The sequence below is a fragment of the Beta vulgaris genome, chromosome 4 (assembly GCF_026745355.1).
Source record: "Beta vulgaris subsp. vulgaris cultivar EL10 chromosome 4, EL10.2, whole genome shotgun sequence".
Classification (NCBI taxonomy): domain Eukaryota; kingdom Viridiplantae; phylum Streptophyta; class Magnoliopsida; order Caryophyllales; family Amaranthaceae; genus Beta; species Beta vulgaris.
This window is the reverse complement of record NC_079205.1, coordinates 61,230,291-61,251,365: the sequence shown is the minus strand read 5'-3', so window position 1 is coordinate 61,251,365 and position 21,075 is coordinate 61,230,291. Positions and strand designations below refer to the sequence as shown.

Sequence of the window (21,075 nt, the reverse complement as noted above, 5' to 3'; positions counted from 1 at the left end):
AGTATAATACTATATAATCATTGTGGTACTTTAATTAAAATTCTAATAATAACATAATCCGCTAATAGTGATATGAAATTATGAATGACAAAATAGTGGACAATAATACAAATGTTTATCAAACATTGACTATTTGGACCTTATTGGACCTTATTAGACCTGATTGGAACTTATTGGACCTTATTAGACCTGATTGGAACTTATTGCACCTGATTGGAACTTATTGCACCTGATTGGAACTTATTAGACCTTATTGGAACTTATTGCACTTATTAGACCTTATTGCAACTTATCTGAACTTATCTGAACTTATCTGAACTTATTGGACCTGAAACTTAATTTTTTAAGTTGAACAGAACGCACCCTTAGGGTGCGTTCTATTCAACTTATTGGACCTGAACTTATTGGAACTTATCTGAACTGAACTTATTGAACCTGAACTGAACTTATTGGAACTTATTAAACCTGATTGGACCTGATTGCACCTGATTCAACTTATTGGACCTGATTGAACCTGATTGGAACTTATTGGACCTGATTGAACCTGATTGACCTTATTGGACCTTATTGGAACTTATTGACCCTGATTGAAACTTATTAGACCTTATTGGACCTGATTGAAACTTATTAGACCTTATTGAACCTGATTGAAACTTATTTGACCTTATTAGACAAACACATTGACCATGAATAACATAAATATTACCACCAACGTAAATACTACCCCTCAAAATTTTTTATGGAATAATAATTATTATAATTCGTCCTTTAAAAATAATGATTATTAATTATCTCTTATGATAATTAATTTAACAAAAAAATTACTATTTATATATTTGCCTATACATAACTTTCATCACTAATATATCTAATAGTGTTGTTTTAATTTTATAAAACACTAGTAGAAAATCAAAAAATTAATAATCATTATTATTATTGTTAACCTTAATTATTATTATGTAATTATTATTATTATTATTATTATTATTGTTAACCTTAATTATTTGACCATGATTATAATTATTGTTAACCTTAATTATTATTATGTAATTATTATTATATTATTATTATTATTATATTGTAATTATTATATTATTATTATTATTATTATTGTTAACCTTAATTATTTGACCATGATTATAATATTATTCAATAGCAATATGAATAATAAAATAATAGACAATAATACAAGTATAATACTATACATTGTGGTACTTTAATAAAAAATTCTAATAATAACATAATCAGCTAATAGTAATATGAATAATAAAATAATAGACATAATACAAATAAATAATAAAAAATAGACATAATACAAATAAATAATAAATAATAGACACTAATACAAGTATAATACTATATATCATTGTGGTACTTTAATTATAATTCTAATAATAACATAATCCGCTAATAGTGATATGAAATTATGAATAACAAAATAGTGGACAATAATACAAATGTTTATTAAACATTGACTATTTGGACCTTATTGGACCTTATTAGACCTGATTGGAACTTATTGAACCTTATTAGACCTGATTGGAACTTATTGCACCTGATTGGAACTTATTGCACCTTATTGGAACTTATTGGACCTTATTAGACCTTATTGGAACTTATTGCACTTATTAGACCTTATTGCAACTTATCTGAACTTATCTGAACTTATCTGAACTTATTGGACCTGAAACTTAATTTTTTAAGTTGAACAGAACGCACCCTTAGTACACGAATTGAGATAGTTCTATCCATCTCAAATAATTACACATACGAATTCTTCATCATATACCATCGACAAATTTTTTTATTCGTCATATATTCTCGTACTTTTCAAAATTTACCATATATTCTTCAATTTCTTCAAAATTCATAATAAGTCCTTAAAGACTAATGGTCGTCAAATTTTTTTTTAGTTATTAACCCCATATTCCGTTACCAAACTCTAATTAACCCCTCTTTAAGTCGTTAATCTTAATTGACCGTCATTAACTTTAACTGACCACCATAAAAACACCACAAATGACTCCTTTTATCACTCTTCATCCATAACACTCTTCCTTTTTCTTTGGCTTTCGGTGTTGTTTCAATGTTAATATGTTATGCTAAGGTAAATGATTGAAATAGAGAATAATTAAGGTTTACTAATAAAATTAAGGGTGAATGATCAAAAAAGTTGATAGTCCTTAATCATTAAGGGCACATGGAGAATTATCAAGGGTTATGCTATATGCAGCCCTTAGGGCTGCATATAAGACATAAATACATTGCTTAAAATGGAGTTTAGTTGTAAATTTATGACAAAAGTTTGCATTAATCTATGTAATAAATGATAAGTTAATGCTTGTTTTTTCTATTTTTAGCTTCTTATATGCAGCCATTAGGGCTGCATTTAGCTTTTTCCAATTATCAATAAATTGAGGGATATATGACGAATTTTGAAAACATCGAGGATATATGGTGATAAAAAATTTGTCGGGAGATATATAGTGAAAAATTTGCTTCACATATTATGAGGATCTTTATATTCCACATAAATCAAAATCACTTTATTTAAATCCTAACTTAAACTTTTCAATTATGAAACAATAAATACAAATATGACAATTAGATTTACACCCTTTTTCTTTTTTGGTGCTGCAAAATTGCAAAATTACTCCTATCTTTTTTCTTTTCTTTTTTTGAGGGCAAAATTACTCCTATCGTATATCATAGGTAAAATTGGCCTCAACACGATAACATATGGCGCGGGTGCATCCAATAACACCAACTTTGTCTAGTAGCCAAAATACTCCAAATTATTAGCTTGGATGCAGCGAGTGTCAAAAATGATGCCGAGGCTAACTTTTCTTGCCAATAGCTAGGAAATCCGTGCTATTTTTTGTTCCCAATTTCCTATTATTCTTTCATCATCCTATTTTTTCATTGATTAGAAGCCTAAGTCACGTGAAAATTTGTGGAGAAAAAGTTAGCTCCGGTATCATTTATGACACTCGCTGCACCGAGATCAATAGTTTGAGGTGTGTTTTGGCTACTAATTAAAGTTGATAGTACTGAATACACCCACGTCATAGTTTGTAGTTTTGAGCCAATTTTGCTTATATCATATTCATGTTTACGTGTTTGTTTCACAAGAATTTCAGCATAAAAACTGTATTTTTCTGATCTATAAAATAAAATTGCTCAACTTTAGATTTTGTTTGAGCATTGTATGTTTAGTAATTTTATTTTGTTTAGTAAAACTCCAAGAGTAGACAAAAGATCACGCCTACTTTGATACTTTGTAGACAGGTAGACGTAGTACTAGTACACCATATTTGAAAAGCAATGGACAAAACCACCCACAGTTTTCAGTAACAAAGTACCATTTTTTTAAAAAAAATACACTCTGATTACCAATGTTCTAGGAGTCCACAGTTTAGAAATTAAGTTAAAGAAAGATACTATCAAAAATTGAGAAAAATACCATCCATAGATTTACGTCCATCTACCACCCACAGACCACAGGTACTAGTAGCTGAAATCATTAAGACACTTTTATTTCACAAAATCCCTGCATTTTCCTAACTATATTGGTAAGATATTCCATCAAAATTTAGGTTGACCAAACTTTTGGATCTTGAGGAACAATTGACACACAATGACACAAACACAACAATAGTACAATATCTCCTTTGTTTTTTTTATTTTTTTATTTCCTATGAAGGTCCTATTTTTTTTGACACGATTTCAGTTCAGTTCAACTCACTTCAGTATATTTTAGTTCAGTTCAACTTTTTTTTTTCTCGCAATTTTATTTCGATTCAATTCAATCCAAAATAGCAGGGCTTTAATTACTTTTGCACAGTTTCAATGTATATGTTTGTCTATTCAACCTTTAATATCTCTAAAGGAGTATTAATAAAAATTATAAAGAAGTTGATATTCTTGAACTACATATAGAGACTAATCTAACAAGATTCTAGAGGATTTTTCTATATACTTTCTCCGTTTAGAAAATAGTTGCACCGTTTGCATAGTATTTACTATTCAGATGTTACACTTTGATTGTCTTTGGTGATTTTATATTATAAAACCCTAAGAAGCCTTCAGCGCCCCCCGCAGGCTCGCTGGTGGCCGTAGGATCGTTGGCGAGCCTGCGTCTGGTCCCCCTCCCTTTAACTTTCTGTCGCGTCCCCTTCTTCCCCGCTCCCTCCCCCTCCCCTTTCTCTTCCCCCTACCGTGCTGTCGTGTCCCCTCTTTTTCTTCCCCCCATCGCCGCGTATTCCCTCCCCCTCCCTCGCCGGCGTTTCGTTTTGTTTCTCCCTCCTCTTCGTTGTTTTCCCTTCCACTGCCCTGTTCCCCGCCACTTGTAGTTAGTCTCCCCTCCCCCTTCCCCGTTGCGATCAGTCCCTCAGGTTCGCGGTGGTCAGTCCCTCTCCCTGTCGTTGTCCATGATTCTCGTCCCCATCCTCGCGTTGGTTATGTTGAGTTTCTTTGGATCTCCACGTTAGTCATCCCCCTCCACGTCGTTGTCCATGGTCCCTATCCCCATCTTTGTGTCCTTGTTTAGTGGTGTGGCTATTATGGGCTCCCTCTACCCTGTTTTTGTTTCGGAATTTCCCTTCCCATCCCCCCTGTTAGTGTCGAGCTTCCCTTTCCACTACTCCCCTATTATTGTCGGGCTTCCCATCCCCCTTCCCCCTGGTTGTTGCGTTATCCAACTAGTTATGGTTGTTATCAGTAAGTCTGGTTGTTTCTTAAAAGGTGTGTTCAATCTCCAAATAATAGGAGTGCATTATTGTTTTTCTGTCATTGTTAAAGATGTTGTCAGTTGTTGGTTGTGGCCATCGACAAATAGTAATCAGTTGGGTCAGGATTGGTGGTTCAAGGTTATAACGGTAGAATATGTCGTTTTTTGGGACTATGTGCTAAGGGACGAGATGCGTAAGCATGGACGAGGCGATGATAGATTTTCATGGTTGGGACATTTGTTTTCCGTATTTGCAAATCGGAGGTGTGTATGAGAGCTTGACTTGTTCGACTCCCTTTTTCGCTTGGCATTGATCTTAATTATCTTTGCCTTGACAACTTCAAATCCGAAGGCGGCACCCCAATAGAGTTTTCAGCACGCCAACTCATCGGCGTTTCTCATACTTCATGGAGAAACCTGAGATATTCTCGATAGAGAGTAATGAGTCACAATGGAACGTGACTCACATGGTCATGAGCTCAAAATCCCAAGCGATAGTAGATCATTGGGATTGCTCATGCAGCGAGACGCGACACTCACTGATGGTTGTTCGTTGTCCGGATCGTGATCGTCATTTGCTTCTTTTACCACTTCCATCAGCCATCCGAGGTTTGCAACCATCATATGCACTGACCAGCGACACCCCCTCCCCTTCTTAAACAACTTTGTATCGATTTTATTTATTTTTGTTTTAGGTGAAATGTACGAGTTCCTAAAGCTATGTTAGGTTTGTTTATTTGTTTTAGTTTGGATTGTATTAGCATTAGGTTGTACCTCCTCTTATAATTAATGTACGATTTCTCGTTGTAAAAAAAAAAGACAACTATCAGTAGACATTGATTGGTTATTTGATTCTACATTAAGATATCATTTTCAAAAATAGAAAAGCTTCTCAAGCTATCGACTTTTTACATATAAAAATGCATAGTATAAAAAAGTTCAAACAAGTAATGTCTTCATAAGGATGAAGTTGCGCCTTCAAAATTGTTTGGACCATGCAAGTCTAGAATGCTATATCATGAATACTAGTTACGTGCATTAGTCTTCTCTAGTTGCATTTGTTGTCCTCTTGAGAAGTACTTAGACAAGATCAGGGGCAGCTTTTAGCATGTTCACCATGTTCCATGGAACAGGGCCCCTTATTTGTGAGGGCCTCAAAATAGAGAAAGTTCAAGTAGTAAAAAGAAAAAGTTCATCTACTTATTTGGACTACTTTTTTTTCATAATATGATTATGTGAAATATGGATGAGCTCTTACATTATTGAATTCTTCAAATACGAGATCGCACAGGGCCTCTATATAGTTTGAGACGGGCCTGGACAAGATACTCCGTCAACTAGCTGCATACACAAAGGCAAGGATCCCACGTAAGTAGGAATGACAATGGATTGGACTTGGACCGGATTATGCATAATCCGACTCCGACCCTACAAGAAGTCGGATTTTAAATATGGGTCCGACTCCGATAATGCGAGTTTGACCCGACTTAAATTCTGAACATCCGACTCCGAGCCGACTTAAAATCCGAACACCCGACTTAAAATCCGAACATCCAACTCCGAATCCAATCAGACTTATTTTTCTGTCCATTTTTTATAATAAAATAGTCTTCTATAATATAATAATCTAATCATTATAATTTATTCTTATAATCATATGGAAATCTTATATAGTACAAATAATTCAAATATTACCATTATTTAAAACAATCATTTTTTCAATGGAAAAATCCTATATAATACAATTGGCTGAAAGTCGAAGTCAGGTTATACATAAATTATACATTAACATAAATAAGAAAAAAAGATTGATTGACTCAAAGTCGGAGTCGGATTATTTTATGAGATCCGACTCCGACTCGGAGTCGGACTTTTTAAACGGAGTCGGAGTCGGATTACTTTTTTGTCGGAGTCAACTCAAATTTTTTTCTTCGAATCGGAGCGAACTAGGGTCGGATTCGAACTGGATTGTCATCCCTACACGTAAGAAAACATATAAAGCCATCATTAACACAAGATATAATTCTACCAGAGCAAACAATGTGCAAACCATAAGAGAATACATATCTGGTACATTGAGCTTGTCTTGGCATCCAATCGTTTGAGTTTCTTAGGGGACTCAAACGGGGGTAATTTGGTCATTTTATGCGTTGGAAGATTTCACGCGTGTGTGGCTGACATTTGCTTGGTACCAATGCTAGGTTAGAATGGTACCATTCTCCGAAAATATTGATACCTTGGTACCAGTCCTGATAACAATTTGATACCAATGTCAGGTTATAATGGTACCATTGTGTTTTATTTTGGATATTTGAGTCTTTTTTGGACTCAAGCCGTTGGTTACCAAGCCTTTCTCCTGGTACATTGATCACAACGATCTGGATTTGCTGGATTTAGACGCTTCAATGAGGCAAAGCATGGAGAATATATGATGGCAGTACCCAGCAAAGGAACTTCTTCCTTAGAAAGCTCAGCAATAATCTTCGAATAATCATTCATTATGATTATGATAAATTGATGTTTTCTCACAATTTGACGAAAAAATTTCTCAACAACTAGTTGGCATAAACAAGTACCCGATTTCTCGACTCCCTACCAGTAACCCTAAAAACCCCCGCCGCACACCTACCACCCTAGAGGGCTCGACTGCCGTGCGAGCCTCCTCGGGCTCCTCAGCAGTCGAGCCCTCTCGTTCTCGTTTGCGTTGTTAGTCTGCCGCCTTCCCGTCGAGGCCCGCCGCCGCTCGTTCCTGCTTTCCCGTTATCGCTTTCGTTCATTAGTCGCCGGTCGCCGCCTCCCCTGGTTGGTCGCCGTCTACCTCACTCTCCCCGTTCCCAATTCCAAGTCGCCCAGTTATTTCCCCTCCCCGTTCCCCTGGTTTGTCGTTCGCAGTGATTAGGTTTAGGTCCCCCCTCCCCTTCCCCGGTTCTCTTGAGGTGTTAGGTTAAGTTCCCCTTCCCCGTTCCCCTGTTTGGTTTCGACGTAAGTAGTCTTAGTGCCCCTTCCCCGTCCCCTGTTCTCTGTTCGAGTTTAGTTTTAGAGTAGTTCCCTTCCCCGTTCCCCTTTGTGTTAGCTGCTATTAGGTTGGTGTTCGCCAAGGAAGCACTTGTTAAGAGAGTGTAGGTTACATACAGTTTGCAGGTTGTGCGGTGTTGTTTGTAAGCGTGTCTTCATGATTCGGGTGGTGGTTTACTTAGCTTGTTTCTATTATGTTTTATGTTTTAGTCTTAGTTTAGATTTTTCTAGATCCAATTACCCGTTCCGTTCTGATTATGGCTGTGTTTGGGTACTTGTTAGTATGGTTAGGTTGGTAATAAGAGGTTCTTGGGTTCTGCAGAAAGGATGGTCTCATTTTATATCTGTTGTGGTTCGATCTTTCGGGTTAGAGATTGCAAGGATGGATCGTCGGATCCATAGTTGGATCCATAGTTTAGGTGAATTACTGTATCATAATTCACCCTCAGTTATTGTTATAGTGCTGACTTTCAGAGTCATCACACCGCAAAAATGCATCTTGTGGGAGGCCCTCCAATTTAATTTGGGGCAAGTTTCGACCTCCACGTGTTTCGAGTTTCAGTCTTATAAGACTAAACTCTGGTTACCCTCGCAAGAGGGTCAGAAGTCAACAAAGAACGTGATTTCTTTGTTACTTCTATATGTAGAATCCCAGGAAGTTAATTTCGTTCAAGGACCTTGGGATTTCCCATCTAGCAGATATTGGTGTCTGCTAGTTGCGACGCAGCAGTCTATTTTCGAAGATCGTCTGAATTTCATCTCTCAACATGTTTCCTTTCCTATCATGTCTTCTTCAGCAAGACATTCAACCCAACCTCACCTATCATCGCTCACGACAAATTTTAATTGGATCAGATATGTAATAGTTAGTTTGAGTTTGGTAGCGTATGTAAGAGCATATGTGGCTCCTTTAGAATTTGTTTTCTGTTTGTTTGTATTAGCTTTAGCCTGTACTTTCTTTTTCAATTAATGTACGTTTTCCCGATGTCAAAAAAAAAAAAAAAAAAAAAAAAAAAAACAAGTACCCGATTTCTTGATTATAAACTGCGGGATCCAAGCATCAGAATTTGTTGATTTTACATTGTGTTTCCAAAATCCAAATCCATAGGTTGGAAAACTTCTGGTAGGAAAGATAAAGACATCCTTGAGGATGGGGGGCTGTTGTGGGTCTGTGGGGGCTGGGAGGGTTGTTGTGGGGATGGGGTAGGGTGGGTTGTGGGTTATGGGGCTGTGGGGATGGGGTGGGGGAGGTGGTGGGGGCTGAGTGGCCGTGGAGGTTAGGGTTAAGACTTGGTGGTTAGGATTCAGGGTTAGTCAAATTAGAGTTTTATTAGGATTAAAACTAACAAAATTAACCGCCATTAATCATTAAGTACATTTGGGTGTATTATCATAAAACTAAGAGATACTAAATTTATTTTCAAAAAGTACGAAGGTATTTTGTGAATTTGCTAAAAGACTCAAGATACTTGGTGAAAAAAATATTCTATATATTATGAACAAGGCAGCCCAAATTCGAATGCTAACGCCATGTAAAGTTTGTAAACTACCAAATTCGTCATCTTCGTGTCAAGATCTATGTTGATGGTAATGCATTAATGCCTACGTATTAAGATATGAGATCTGGGGTGTGGAAAACCGAAAACCATAAAGTACAAGATTGTTTACAACTACTTTCTGATATTTGCATAATTTCATAGTAGTTGTGCTACTGGGATTGGGAAAAGGATACAAGGATCTTAAGTTCTCAAAAAAAAAAAAGGAAATTTCTTATAAGCAACAAAATGAACCATTCTAATCTACATCGACATAGAATTGTAGATACAAAGCCTCAATATTTCAGAGGCAAAAATTGAACCTGAAGCATAGAAGAAAATCCACCAGGCTCCAGGCAAAGAGACTACCGGTTTTCTGGGCATTCCAGCTGCGGCTGCTGTTGGCTAGATGAACCAGGCTTCATGGACTCAGGAGAGGACTCACAGGGATTAACAACGTGATCAGCAGGAGGCAAGCACCTTTTCGAGAAAAATGTGGCGATGCTTTTAGTTCTCTTTCCATTCTCTGTAAAATTCAGTAGAAAATCACTATAGAGTTAAAATAGGCAAGTTTGAGCGCAAATTGTTAGAAATTCAGAAACTGTCTACTCGGTGCTAATAATGCATTCCTCTTTTTGCATGGTGATGAATGGGATGAGGTAGTAATGGTTAGAGGAAAAAAATGGGGAAATCATTACCATCAGTCTACTGGGGGGTGATGGACTGATGGTCAACTAGTACCCTCGTTAGAAGGGTACGATTCCCCCCATCCCTTCCTCCTTCCTCAAGGCCTCAACTACATAAAAAATTCACCACCTCCACCCGTTTTCAATCTTTATGTTATGTTTCGAGAATCAAATCTACAAAAGTAGAGGTACATGCTGTGATCCAATTCCTTCCAGAAAAAAAAGAGTAGGGATTCCAATAGGCTTTCTTTGTAAAAGGAGTCCAACAGCAGGCCCTCAAGTCTTCACCATGATGACAATATCATTAAGGTGGACTCGCTGGAGTAAGATAGCAGTTCTCTCAAATGCAAAATCTGTTGGCCATGCTATCCGTGCAGAAACTCATTAGTTTCTGGACTATTGGGTTATAATCTCAAATATTCACACAAACTCAAACACAGCATACAAAGGGTTTGGCTTACCACATGCGAATTGAAGAAGCTGATTTCATTCATTTCCTTTACCAGCTTTAGTAGCATAGATAGGGCCTTCTAGGCATGAACTCAACCTCTCAGGTATCAGCCTCAGGTTTTGTTAGTGATATAAAGATCCTGTTGTGGAAATTTCCAACTGGATTAATCTTTTGATTCAAAAGACTTGAGTGTGCTTGAGTGGCATGAAGCTACTAAACGAAAGCTAACTAACGTATCTAATCTAGTGGCAGCAGGTGGATATCAAACGGATTCTGCCCTGGGGAGAGCGGCTGAGACAAATCAAGATCTTGTGTATTCCCCCATCCCTCGCTTTGACAAAGCCAGATCGTCCAATTGCATAGAAAGAAGATCCGGTGTGACGAGAACTCATCCAATGCGGTTTTGTTCTCTCAGTCAGACAGTCTATCGCTCTCTATCCACCAATAAACACTTTGTTTGACTTCCATAGTTTTCACTATTTTGACCATTAAGGGCGTGTTCTCTTCACATTATTTCATGAACTTAATGGAAATCATCATAGCATATGTTAAAAATTATTGGAACCTATCAAACGCGCCCTAATATTTCTAGTAACATATTTGTAAAAATACTTGTAATCATGCATTGAGATGAATCTAGTAAGAGATAATTCATAATAGTTGACATAATATTGGTGAGAATTTGCAGTCAAGATTTATAAGTTTGACCCAAAGAGTCAAACAAGATGTGAATTTGTAACCAGAGGGAGTATAATTGAAGGATGGAAGTATAATGAACATGTGAACAATCTTTTTACTCGGTGTTCTGCTCAGCTGAGATGAGGAGGGAGTTTGACACCCCCTTGTAATTATGTAAACCATTATTTTCTTCAATCTTTTAAACTTAGCCAAATAAAACAAGAATGTGCAAGTTGAAATAACAGAATAAGCTTATATACCTGGTGAACTTGACATTCCCAGCTTAACCAAGATCTCTTTTTTGACCTGCATCGTGTACCCGAATGACATTGAGCAAATATGAAAAACAGGATAGGCTAACGAATATGGCATCTTACAGTGGCATTTTTGCAACCAACCTTTTTGAAGGTTAACCAGGCAGATAAAATAGTAACACTATGTGTTGACACCTTTATTATCACAAGACTTTTAAATTAAATTTCACATTTATCATACAATCGGATTTTATTCATTTGAAGAACGGGCACTACAGGCGGAGTGTTATTGTAATCATGAACTGAAGAATGAAAAGGTAAAGTAAAGCCCAAGTTCAGAAAAAGTTTCTGGTCATGGTAGCCACAACAAAAGCCAAAAGTGTCACACTAGTAAATTTGCCCAACTTGAAACCAATGAAACCACAACCATTACAATAGACTTTAAGTACTACAGAAAACATAGTTCATCAGTTCATGATACTCAATGTTGGCATAATGTGACGTTAACCGTTATATTGATGATTTTGGCTTCATTAAAGCAGCCAAAATAATGTCTAAGACTTCAGATGTATCCAAATATGCAAAAAAACCTTTAAGAGAATATGGCAGCCAATTGGGAAATTGAAAAAAAAAAAATTAAGACATTTCACCAAAAAAATTAAGACATTTCACCAACCTTCCAACGATTATCAACAAATTCTGATATCTCACGGATTTTATTTCTCAGGTGAGTCTTAGGAGTATCAGGAAAACTCTGCTGCAAGGAATCCAACACCCTGTTGATACCCTGTGGGCAGGATTGAATGACCGATACCTGAAAAATCAACAACAAATTACTAGAACTCAAAGAGACATTGGTATCTTCCAGCCAAAGTATAAGTGTTCACATTGTCCCTTACGATTTTAGGAAGGTCAGAATCTGGTATTGTTGTAGCCACCCCTGTTGCTACTGAGGTGCCCTTGCTATTTGAGGTGCAAGCTTCTTGATTCTCTTCTTGCAAATTTTTATCAGATGGTACCTCTATACACAACCCACCAGGAAAAACACGCATACTAAGAGCTTGCAAGCACATTTGCTCAACCTTCAGACTGCCAGAAAGATCTGCAGCTGATAACAAGTGAGCTTTATCATGCATCATATTTACAATGATAAGAGGCTGATTCTTTCTCAGAGCATGCTCAGTCATATTGTGCAAATACTTCTGTTGTCGCATCCAGGCAGAATTTTCTTCATCTAGAGCTTCTGACTTGCAATCAAGTGGAATATGGGTATCATCCTCCTTACTTTGACTTCTATCAATTTCCACTCCCTGCATCAGTGGCATTCCCTCAGCGAGATTCGATCAAAGTCCATAAAAATGAAGATGCAAAATGTAAATGCATAAACATTTCAAAAAAAAAATCTCCTACTCAGTTCTTTTGTACTTTAACTTGGATCGACACCAAACTACATTCCACAATGGCTAATGTTGTGTGCGGAAGTCCAAATGGTAAATTTGTTCAGCATAATGGAGCACACTATAGTGCCATGCTCTTAAAGTGTGGATTTTACATGTTAGGATTTGTCTAGTTAATGTTAGATTTATTAGCTCTGTGTTTAGGCTTCGAAAGTAATAATAACTAACTACTAGGATACTTTAGTTCATTAAGTAGTAAGGTCAGATTTATTATATTTAGTATGCTAATCAGGTTTTGTTTGCTTTTCCGAGTTGGAGCAGCCAAGCAGGGAAGTAACTTTCTTTAGAAATACAAATCTATGGTTGTAGCTTTAGGTAGACATTTATGTATTAAATACTTCTGTCAAGCTTTTATGCTTAAACTTTTAAGAGATATATTGTTGATAGTTCGAAGTTCGAACAGGTTGTAAACCTTGGATACTAGTGTTGTTATCATTAAAATCAGACTTAAGAAACATTGCTTCCTGATGATATCCATTGAAATCCATCCCTAGGAAACAAAACACCTATAGATTGAAATGGAGTTGGAGCAACAACCATACACAACTAAAGATCACTTGTAGCTACTTGAAGGAGAGCGAGACTACCAAGGTCTTACATGCCTCCTGTAGAATTCAAAATATCACTCATTAACAACCCATTTCGCTGGCCCTAGCCAAGACCTGTCCCTACCCATAGCACAGCCTGTTAAGCAAACTTTAGTAGCCTGGGCTCACCAAATAACCAGGCTTACCCACATCCAAGACATTGGACTTAACAAACTTGAGTTCAGTGGGCTTTTGGCCCATTTTCCCCTACCCTTAACACCAGCCAAACTTTGACAGGTTGGAAAAGATTGAGTAGCACTTACCCTACTTACAAAGTAATAGTAAAGACGAGGTGAACATGGAATCATCCATCACTGATAGATTAATCTTCTAATGTTGCCAATGATTCAAATAACAGATAATCTTATATAAAGATGTCACTTTGTCAACATAACTTTCTCCAAATGTCAAAAACCAATTTATTTGATTATTAGTAACATCTCTTAGGCTTCAGCTTAAAGATCCCCCAACTTTTTTCAATTTCATATTTCCAATAACAGCAGAGCAGAGGCATTCTTACTCTTTGTAAATTGACTAGTTGCAAAACGATCATAAGTGAAGATCTTTCTGCCATGCATCTATACAACTTTCTGCCCCATTTTATTCTAGTCAAAAGCTAAGGAAAAGGTCTTCAGTCATTCATATATTATGTGGTGTGACTTTCTAATCTCACAAAGATGCAAGCCAATAAAATGGAGTTATCATGAAAAATCCCCTGTTCCTCCCTCAACTCCACCCATTTTCCAATGTTTCTAAAGGGCTAAAGGCAAAACATCAAAGAAAGCAATTTAAACCTGTTGTCTACACTACACGCCCAAGGATCAAAAAGAAAAGTCAGAAGAGGCAACTAAGTGTAAGCAAAACCAGTGAATAGAAGGAAAGAAAAGTTGGTCAACAAAATTTACCATTGGGGGGGGGGATTTCTGAGAAGATATACCAAAAAAACATGGTGAGCTACTGAGCTGCGTACCTCATTTTCTGAGAAATAGCCATCTGGTACAAAAAAGTCATCCTCACTCTCTTCATCATCATCATCGACTTTCAAAAAACCATCATCCAAAGTTTCTTCCTCTTCCTTCTCAGAATCTGAAATGCTTTCACCAGGATCCTCCTACCACATCAAAATTAATGTCACAATGTTACAGATGGTGGTTCTGCAAATTGACAACATTCCAAAAACACATATATTTACCTCCTCCCACTCTTCATCACTATCAATATCATAATCCAAATCGGGATCCTTGTTATATGGATGACGTGGTCCAATGACACGACTGCAATGCAAATATCAATAATCAATAACAGGAACCTTAAATTCAAAATAAAGAAACTTAAGAAAGATAGGCATACAAAACATGTATATTGTATTGACGAAGAACATCTAAATATTATTGTTTAGAAAATATTCAGATGCTTAGCTTAAGTTAACTTTCAGCCTAATCAGAAATGCTATAGTAATATCCATGGGACTTGGAAGGATAATGTAAGAGCTCAACTCACAATATACTTATGCCGCATGTATAGGGAAATTTATCATGGGGTGGGATATGCCGACAAAGATTATAGAGTGGAGATTTTTTTCTGAAACTTGGACTTAGTTATAACAGCAGCAAAACAACCTATACACAAGTGCGTAAATATGTTCCAACAAGAGAGAGAGGACCAACAAATCACCAATTCAAACATTTACTTTGCTCAAATATTATTCCAGCATTTTGATAGCAGTAAACAATAATGTTAGTGAAGATATCCCATGGTAATATTTTTCCAATAGGCTGCATAACAGGGGTTGTACCGTCTGTTCTCCTCCAAACCCCCCCCCCCAAGCTCTTTCTCACAGAGCATATCAAGTTTAGACTTAAGAGTCGATAAGTACATGTCTTAGATAACTAACTACATAAAAGCTGTCTCTAGGACCGGATGTAGACATGCTATGCTGCAAAGAGGCATCTAGAATTCGAGCATGAAACACAGTATGTAACAAAAACAAACAAGTACAATCATCAAGTTTAACCACTTACCTTTTCTTTGGCCAAATGCCATAGAATGCAGGCCTACAGCTTTTAGCAAACTGTAGGAGTTGCTTTCTTCGCAAGTTGTTGCTGCTACCAGATGAAGTACTTGTATTGGCATGGCACGATTTGTCATCAGTACTCGATGGTCCCCATCCATCTACAACGCTATCTTCTATCCACAAGTCATCATCACGAGCTGGTCCCTTATTAGAAGTGAGCTTTAGCTCCTTGATTAGCTCGGCCTTTGGTTTATGACGTAAACCCCAACGTTGCTTAGAGTTTGACCGAATAGAGTGGCCTAAGCGGCACCAAGAACTCATATGAGACCTGTGAAGGATGAAGGACGTAAGTAATCAACATGTACAAAATTCAATCACATGAATAGTGATACACCAGAAAAGAGAAAGACCAGAGTTCAACAATATAGAGCATACTTGCGAATCTCGTCCACATCAATCTCTTCCTGATGTTGCAGAGCGGTATCCATCTGAAGAGAGACTGGTTCAAGAGTACTTCCACTTGGTAATGATTTGAAAGTAGCAGCTTTTGGAGATTCTTCACTCTGAGATGTTACAGCAGTCCTGCTTTTTTTTAGGAAGCGTTCCATAATTGAAGCTTGCTTTTGAATGGCGAGTTGCTTCTTAAGTTCAGCTTCTTCCTTCTCTTTTCGACGTTGCTCCCTCTCAGCTTCCTCTTGCTTCCTCTTAAGCTGTTTCCTCATTTCAGATTCTTCTTTTTCGCGACGCTTTTCATCTCTCTCAGCCTCTTGTTGCAAGCGCTTCTTCTCCTTCTCCTGCATTAGGGTAAGTAATGCTAAAAATTAATTACGAGTGTAGAGAGCCATAACTAGTCAAGAAAATAAAAAATAAAATGTTAGCTATAAGGGACAAAGAGTACATAAGATCAAATTGCACAGTGAAAAGAGCCAATGAAATCTGCCTTTGCACAAAAGGGGAAAAAATAACAGATATAAAAAGCATTGCAATTAAAACAAATTATTAGTAATCTACTCAACATCCCTCATGGCTACAAGATAGTTGAATATATTAACTTCTCATAAACAAGCACTTAATTTTTCACCCCCAAAAAAAACAAACACTTAATTTGATGCCCATGGACACGGCAGGCAGTTTCTCTCTAAGTGTAAGCCTGGAAAAATTATACATTCCGTCTTTAACTGGAGCTCTCTATCTTAAACTTTCATTCTTCAGGAGCCATTGGTCCACATCTTCCCAGGAAACAAAATCAGCATTCAAGCAACAGCTCAGATCTGTGAATCAATAACTAATTTTTTTTTTTGGTGAACAAGTAATCATAGATCAATTAAAGGTTAATCAATAACTAAATTGCCCTATTATTTATCTGAAGAAGCTATGCTGTTTGGCTGTTCAAAAAATGAAAACAAAAAAAGTTGATTTACCTACATATTCTCTCTCTGTAAGGGAAAGGGGTTTAGACAGCAACTATTAAAGCAATAAGTGAAAAGTGTCACATACACTATGCAGCTTTTCTTTCTGAAGCTCACGATCTATCTTTTTCTTCTCCTTCTCTACTTCACGTTTATTTTTCTCAAACTCCTTAATAAGAGTTGTTCCTTTCTTTTTCAACTCTTTCTCAGCCCTGAAACAGAATACAAGTGTTTAGCAGTGGAAATTTCCAGTGTCCAGAAAACCAGCAATGAATTCACTTACAGTTCAGAATCGTTTTTCTGATTCAAGGTCTGCATGAGCAACTGAATATCTGCTTCTGCTAAAACTTTAGTGAGCTTTTCTGCTGCTTTTGTCATATCAGTTTTGTAGGTTGGATGATCCTCAGGTTTTTGCAGAGAAGATATTACATCTGAAATCAGTAACAAATAAACAAAAGTAAATACCAAAAGAAGCACTCATCACTCACGATGACTAAATACAATGATTAGTCATGTCATAATAATACAAGCAAAAACTATAACTAGAAATAGCTCTCCAGAAGCTTGAGAAACATCCAATCCATATCAGATTATTGTAATTTCCTTGGTTTACTTCCTGTGCGTGAGTTTCCCGTACGGACCCTAAAACCTCGATCCCAATTCTTTCTAGACATAGAAACATACTCCTATGATTTTTTTTTCTTCCTTCATTTATGCTTGAAATACAAGATTAATGCTGCATAAAAGAAAATCAGTAATGGACAGATAGGGATGATTGCCTTTTGCTTTATTCCAGAAGGTCAAACTGCCTTTCAAGGGGGGATTACTCTTTTCCCACATAATCAAACTTACAAGTATACAGCAAGGAACATAATAAGAAGAAAAAAAAAATCATATTGTTGCACTCCCATAAAATATATGGCACCATGACTAGTGTTTATGTTTCTCAAGGTACAACCATAATCCACAGTTTACAACCAATTGAGTACTAGAAACAACCCAGTAATGCAGCAGCTAATTAATCATTTTCCATTCTTCATCTTTAACAATCTTAACATGCAGAATCATGCAAGATCCAGGCACATGATTATCATTTGGCAAAGGCAAAGTCCCAAATGCTATATGTGTTTTTACACACACTAGAAAAGCATGTGCAACTATTTAAGATTTAACAAGACAGCAAAGCCATGTGTAGCAAACAAATACATCTCCTCTTTAGAGAAACACATAATGAAATTGTGATGTTGCATAAAGACTAAAACGCTCTTTCTTTAACATAATTAATCAACAAAAGATCCATACATCACAGTCAATAAACATAGGACACATAAAAAAGCAGAATTATCACCTAAGATGGCAGTGATCCTCTCATTGATCTTTTTACGACAAGTACGACGAACTTTCAATGCCCCACGCAGAGTACTTGGCAAGTATTTCATGTCCCTTGTCTGCATCATAAAGTTGTAAAAAAAAAAAAAAAAAAAAACAAGTTACTTCAAGTAAATCAGTCCAACACCAAAGGATGTCAACCACGTCAAATAAACTTCCAAAGGAAAAAATATGACATTGTGTAAAACTGTAGCAATTTTTCATAACAGAAGCCGGGCACACAACTATTGCCTCAAAGCTCAAGATGAATTTTCAAATAAAACAACAGATTTACATATTCAAGGGTAGCACACTAGCGCTAATACTACTAATGATCAGTAATAAGTTGCTATATGCACAAGCCTAATGTGCACCAATGGTATCAATACATAAACAGTATTCATTCAAAAGCCCACAAAGTTGGAAACATTGGTACAACATATAAAATTCCTCCAAAAATTAATAATTGTTTCCAATCTAATCCTTCACATAAATCCAGCAAATACAGATTTCAAATGAATTATGCATGCGTCAACAAAAATTTACTTATACACCTAACTCCAAGATCCAAATCTCTAAAGCACAAATCGATAACAACTTCGATCGAGTATACCTTATCTTATAAACTATGAATTCTTATTATACATTTCATCATCATAGCAAACAAAAGTCAGATCATATATACAATTAAACACAATAATCAATGATCAAGTAAACATAAAGATGCAAATGTAGAAACCATCACCTCCCAACACCAAAGACAAGATCCAATCTCATCTTCTAAAACATCAGCATCAGCACTAGGAACTCCATACGCAACTCTCTGTCCAACATTCAGCACACTACTCTTAACATTCGCAATCGTAACCTCATTTTCTCTCTCCTTCAATTTCTCGTAAATATCTCCCACCAATTTAGAGTAAGAACACTTCTTCTCCTCCAATAACAGCGCAATCATCGCATTCAAGCTATTACTCGACGAAACACTGTCAAAATGCAACTCTAAACCTACATCAATGCTCATAACTTCATTGAAATACCTATACAAGCTCTCAAGCTCTTCATTTAGGGTTTTCAACCTCGATTCTCTCTCCTCGGGACTCAAAACTTGAAACTTCACTTTCTCTCTCTTCCGCTTCAATGTCCGCTGCTTCGGAACCTCATCGATTACCATCGCATCCGCCATTTCTACTCAGAAACCCTAGAAAATCGAAATCGGAATCCGAAAAAGCTCCAAATCTAGGGTTTACCAAAAAAAACACAAATTCTGCACAAAAATGGAGAAATTTCCACCGAAGAAATGCAGATTTGGATGTAAAAACTGTGAAATTGAAAATGATTTAAGCAGAAAAATTCTAGAAATGAGTGAATTAGAGGAGAGAGAAAGTTAAGATGAAAATGAGAAACCCTCGAACAACAATCTCTCTCTACTTTATGTGTTTCTCTGTCTTCATTCTCTGTAGAAAAAAGGTTTTTGGGGGGTTTTTTGAGAGAGAAAAATTATAAATATAAATTGCCTCCACTAACTTCCCGCCATTTTTCTTTTGCTCCAAAGACATTTGGCGCATTTCTCAAATTTCGCTCCAATGTATTTTCTTCCCCCTACACTTCTTTCTCCAAAATTTCCCTCTCTTTTTTACATTACTTTCTTATTATAAATTTCATTTCATGTAGAACTTAGAAGTATGTATTTTTTTTTTATGGAACTTCATGTATGTAATATTTTTTGATTTTTTTAATGGATTTGCAGGTATGTGTTATTGAAATAATGATAATAAGTAGTAATATTTACTAATTTATTATAGAAATGAGTTGAGTATTATTATTTTAGTGGAGATGTAGTTGAACAGTATTTAAGTATTTCTAGGTTAAGTCGTTAATGTTACATATAATTTTTTTTGCTCAGTTACATGCGGTATTGTAGTTTCTTTTTTATTTGAGAAAATGTTAAACATGTGCATCTGTAAGAGCTAGCTAGAGAACATGAATTTTACATTGAAGGGGGAAAAGTGTAAAAACCAAAAATAATTGCAGAATTATTTAATCGTAAAATAAAGTGTTGGGTTTAATTATATGATTTGTGCAAGTTAAAATTTGCTTTATCTAAAAGAAGAAAGGGGTAAATTGCACAATCGATATGATATTTGGGGGCGATTTGCCACTTTGTCGTATTATAATTTGTCCTCCATGGAGTAATTGATGAAACCTAAAATGAATGTTTTTGTTGTGTATGCAAATATGAACGAGTTTGTTGTTGGAGAAGACAACTTAAAATAGTTTTGGTATAAAGTAGAGGTGATCATAGGGCTGGACTTGGCTGAGTTTTGGACAAAAAAAATGGTATGTTTTGGGACAAAGCCTCGGACCGGAATTCCCCCACCAAAGCCCATTCATTCGAGTCGCACTTCTCGAGCCGTTTTTTAAAAAAGCTTGCTTTTTCATATTAAGTCGCACGTGGCTGGACTAACAGGGCCCCAAACGCGGGTCGAAAATCATGCCCAACCCCCATCCATTTTTTGGTCGGCCCGTTGTTGATCACCTCAGGCGTAAAGTGATACATGACGCTTAAATTAGACATGAAAAACTCATATGACGAGGTGAAATGAGTTTTTACTAAAGAATTATAATTTTTTTTGGGGTGTCTACGTACTTTAGTGCTTGTGGATTTGCCAATGAGATATGTTGGTATCTTTCTTCAAATTCGTTAATGGTCATCAGCTGACACGTGGTTTGTCTCCAAAGTTGTGGCTTCCAACAAGGTGTCTATTTATCTTTGTTTCTTTTCCTCTCATACGCAAGTTTTGTATTTGTTGTCGGGGTTATTATAAACAAATATATAGATTAGGGTGTGAATATTGAGAAGAAAAGGGATTCAATATCCTATATTTTATC

General features: G+C 36.4%; 1 protein-coding gene and 1 long non-coding RNA gene across 3 annotated transcripts; one reads left to right on the top strand and one right to left on the bottom strand.

Annotated features, from left to right (window-relative positions):
- Nucleotides 1-9,404: 9,404 nt before the first annotated feature.
- On the bottom strand, nt 9,405-19,862 carry LOC104890178 (chromatin assembly factor 1 subunit FAS1). 2 transcript variants are annotated; one of them, XR_002039647.3, is made up of 13 exons: nt 18,929-19,862; nt 18,164-18,263; nt 17,099-17,246; nt 16,904-17,027; nt 15,842-16,200; nt 15,414-15,734; nt 14,585-14,666; nt 14,363-14,503; nt 12,248-12,658; nt 12,025-12,162; nt 11,355-11,400; nt 10,427-10,555; nt 9,668-9,805 (listed from the first exon to the last, which is right to left on the bottom strand). XR_002039647.3 is itself a non-coding variant. In XM_010675568.4 (12 exons), the coding sequence occupies exons 1-12, from the start codon at nt 19,367-19,369 to the stop codon at nt 9,645-9,647; spliced, it is 2,472 nt and encodes an 823-aa protein (XP_010673870.1). In that variant the 5' UTR covers nt 19,370-19,857; the 3' UTR covers nt 9,405-9,644. The 2 variants fall into 2 exon arrangements, 1 of the variants encoding a protein (XP_010673870.1); XM_010675568.4 differs by lacking the exon at nt 10,427-10,555 and having other exon boundaries at nt 9,405-9,805; nt 18,929-19,857.
- On the top strand, nt 11,398-11,677 carry LOC130591309 (uncharacterized). Its single transcript, XR_008969179.1, has 2 exons — nt 11,398-11,472; nt 11,627-11,677. It is a non-coding gene; the product is annotated as an uncharacterized LOC130591309 (long non-coding RNA).
- Nucleotides 19,863-21,075: the final 1,213 nt, after the last annotated feature.

Excerpts from the sequence above, each read along its gene's own strand:
- LOC104890178 (XM_010675568.4), bottom strand. The coding sequence starts at position 19,369 with ATGGCGGATGCGATGGTAATCGATGAGGTTCCGAAGCAGCGGACATTG. Across the intron at positions 12,659-14,362 it reads GCTATTTCTCAGAAAATGAG|GGAGTGGAAATTGATAGAAG; the intron begins GTACGCAGCTCA and ends CCACTGATGCAG. Across the intron at positions 9,806-11,354 it reads GGGAATGTCAAGTTCACCAG|AGAATGGAAAGAGAACTAAA; the intron begins GTATATAAGCTT and ends TGAATTTTACAG.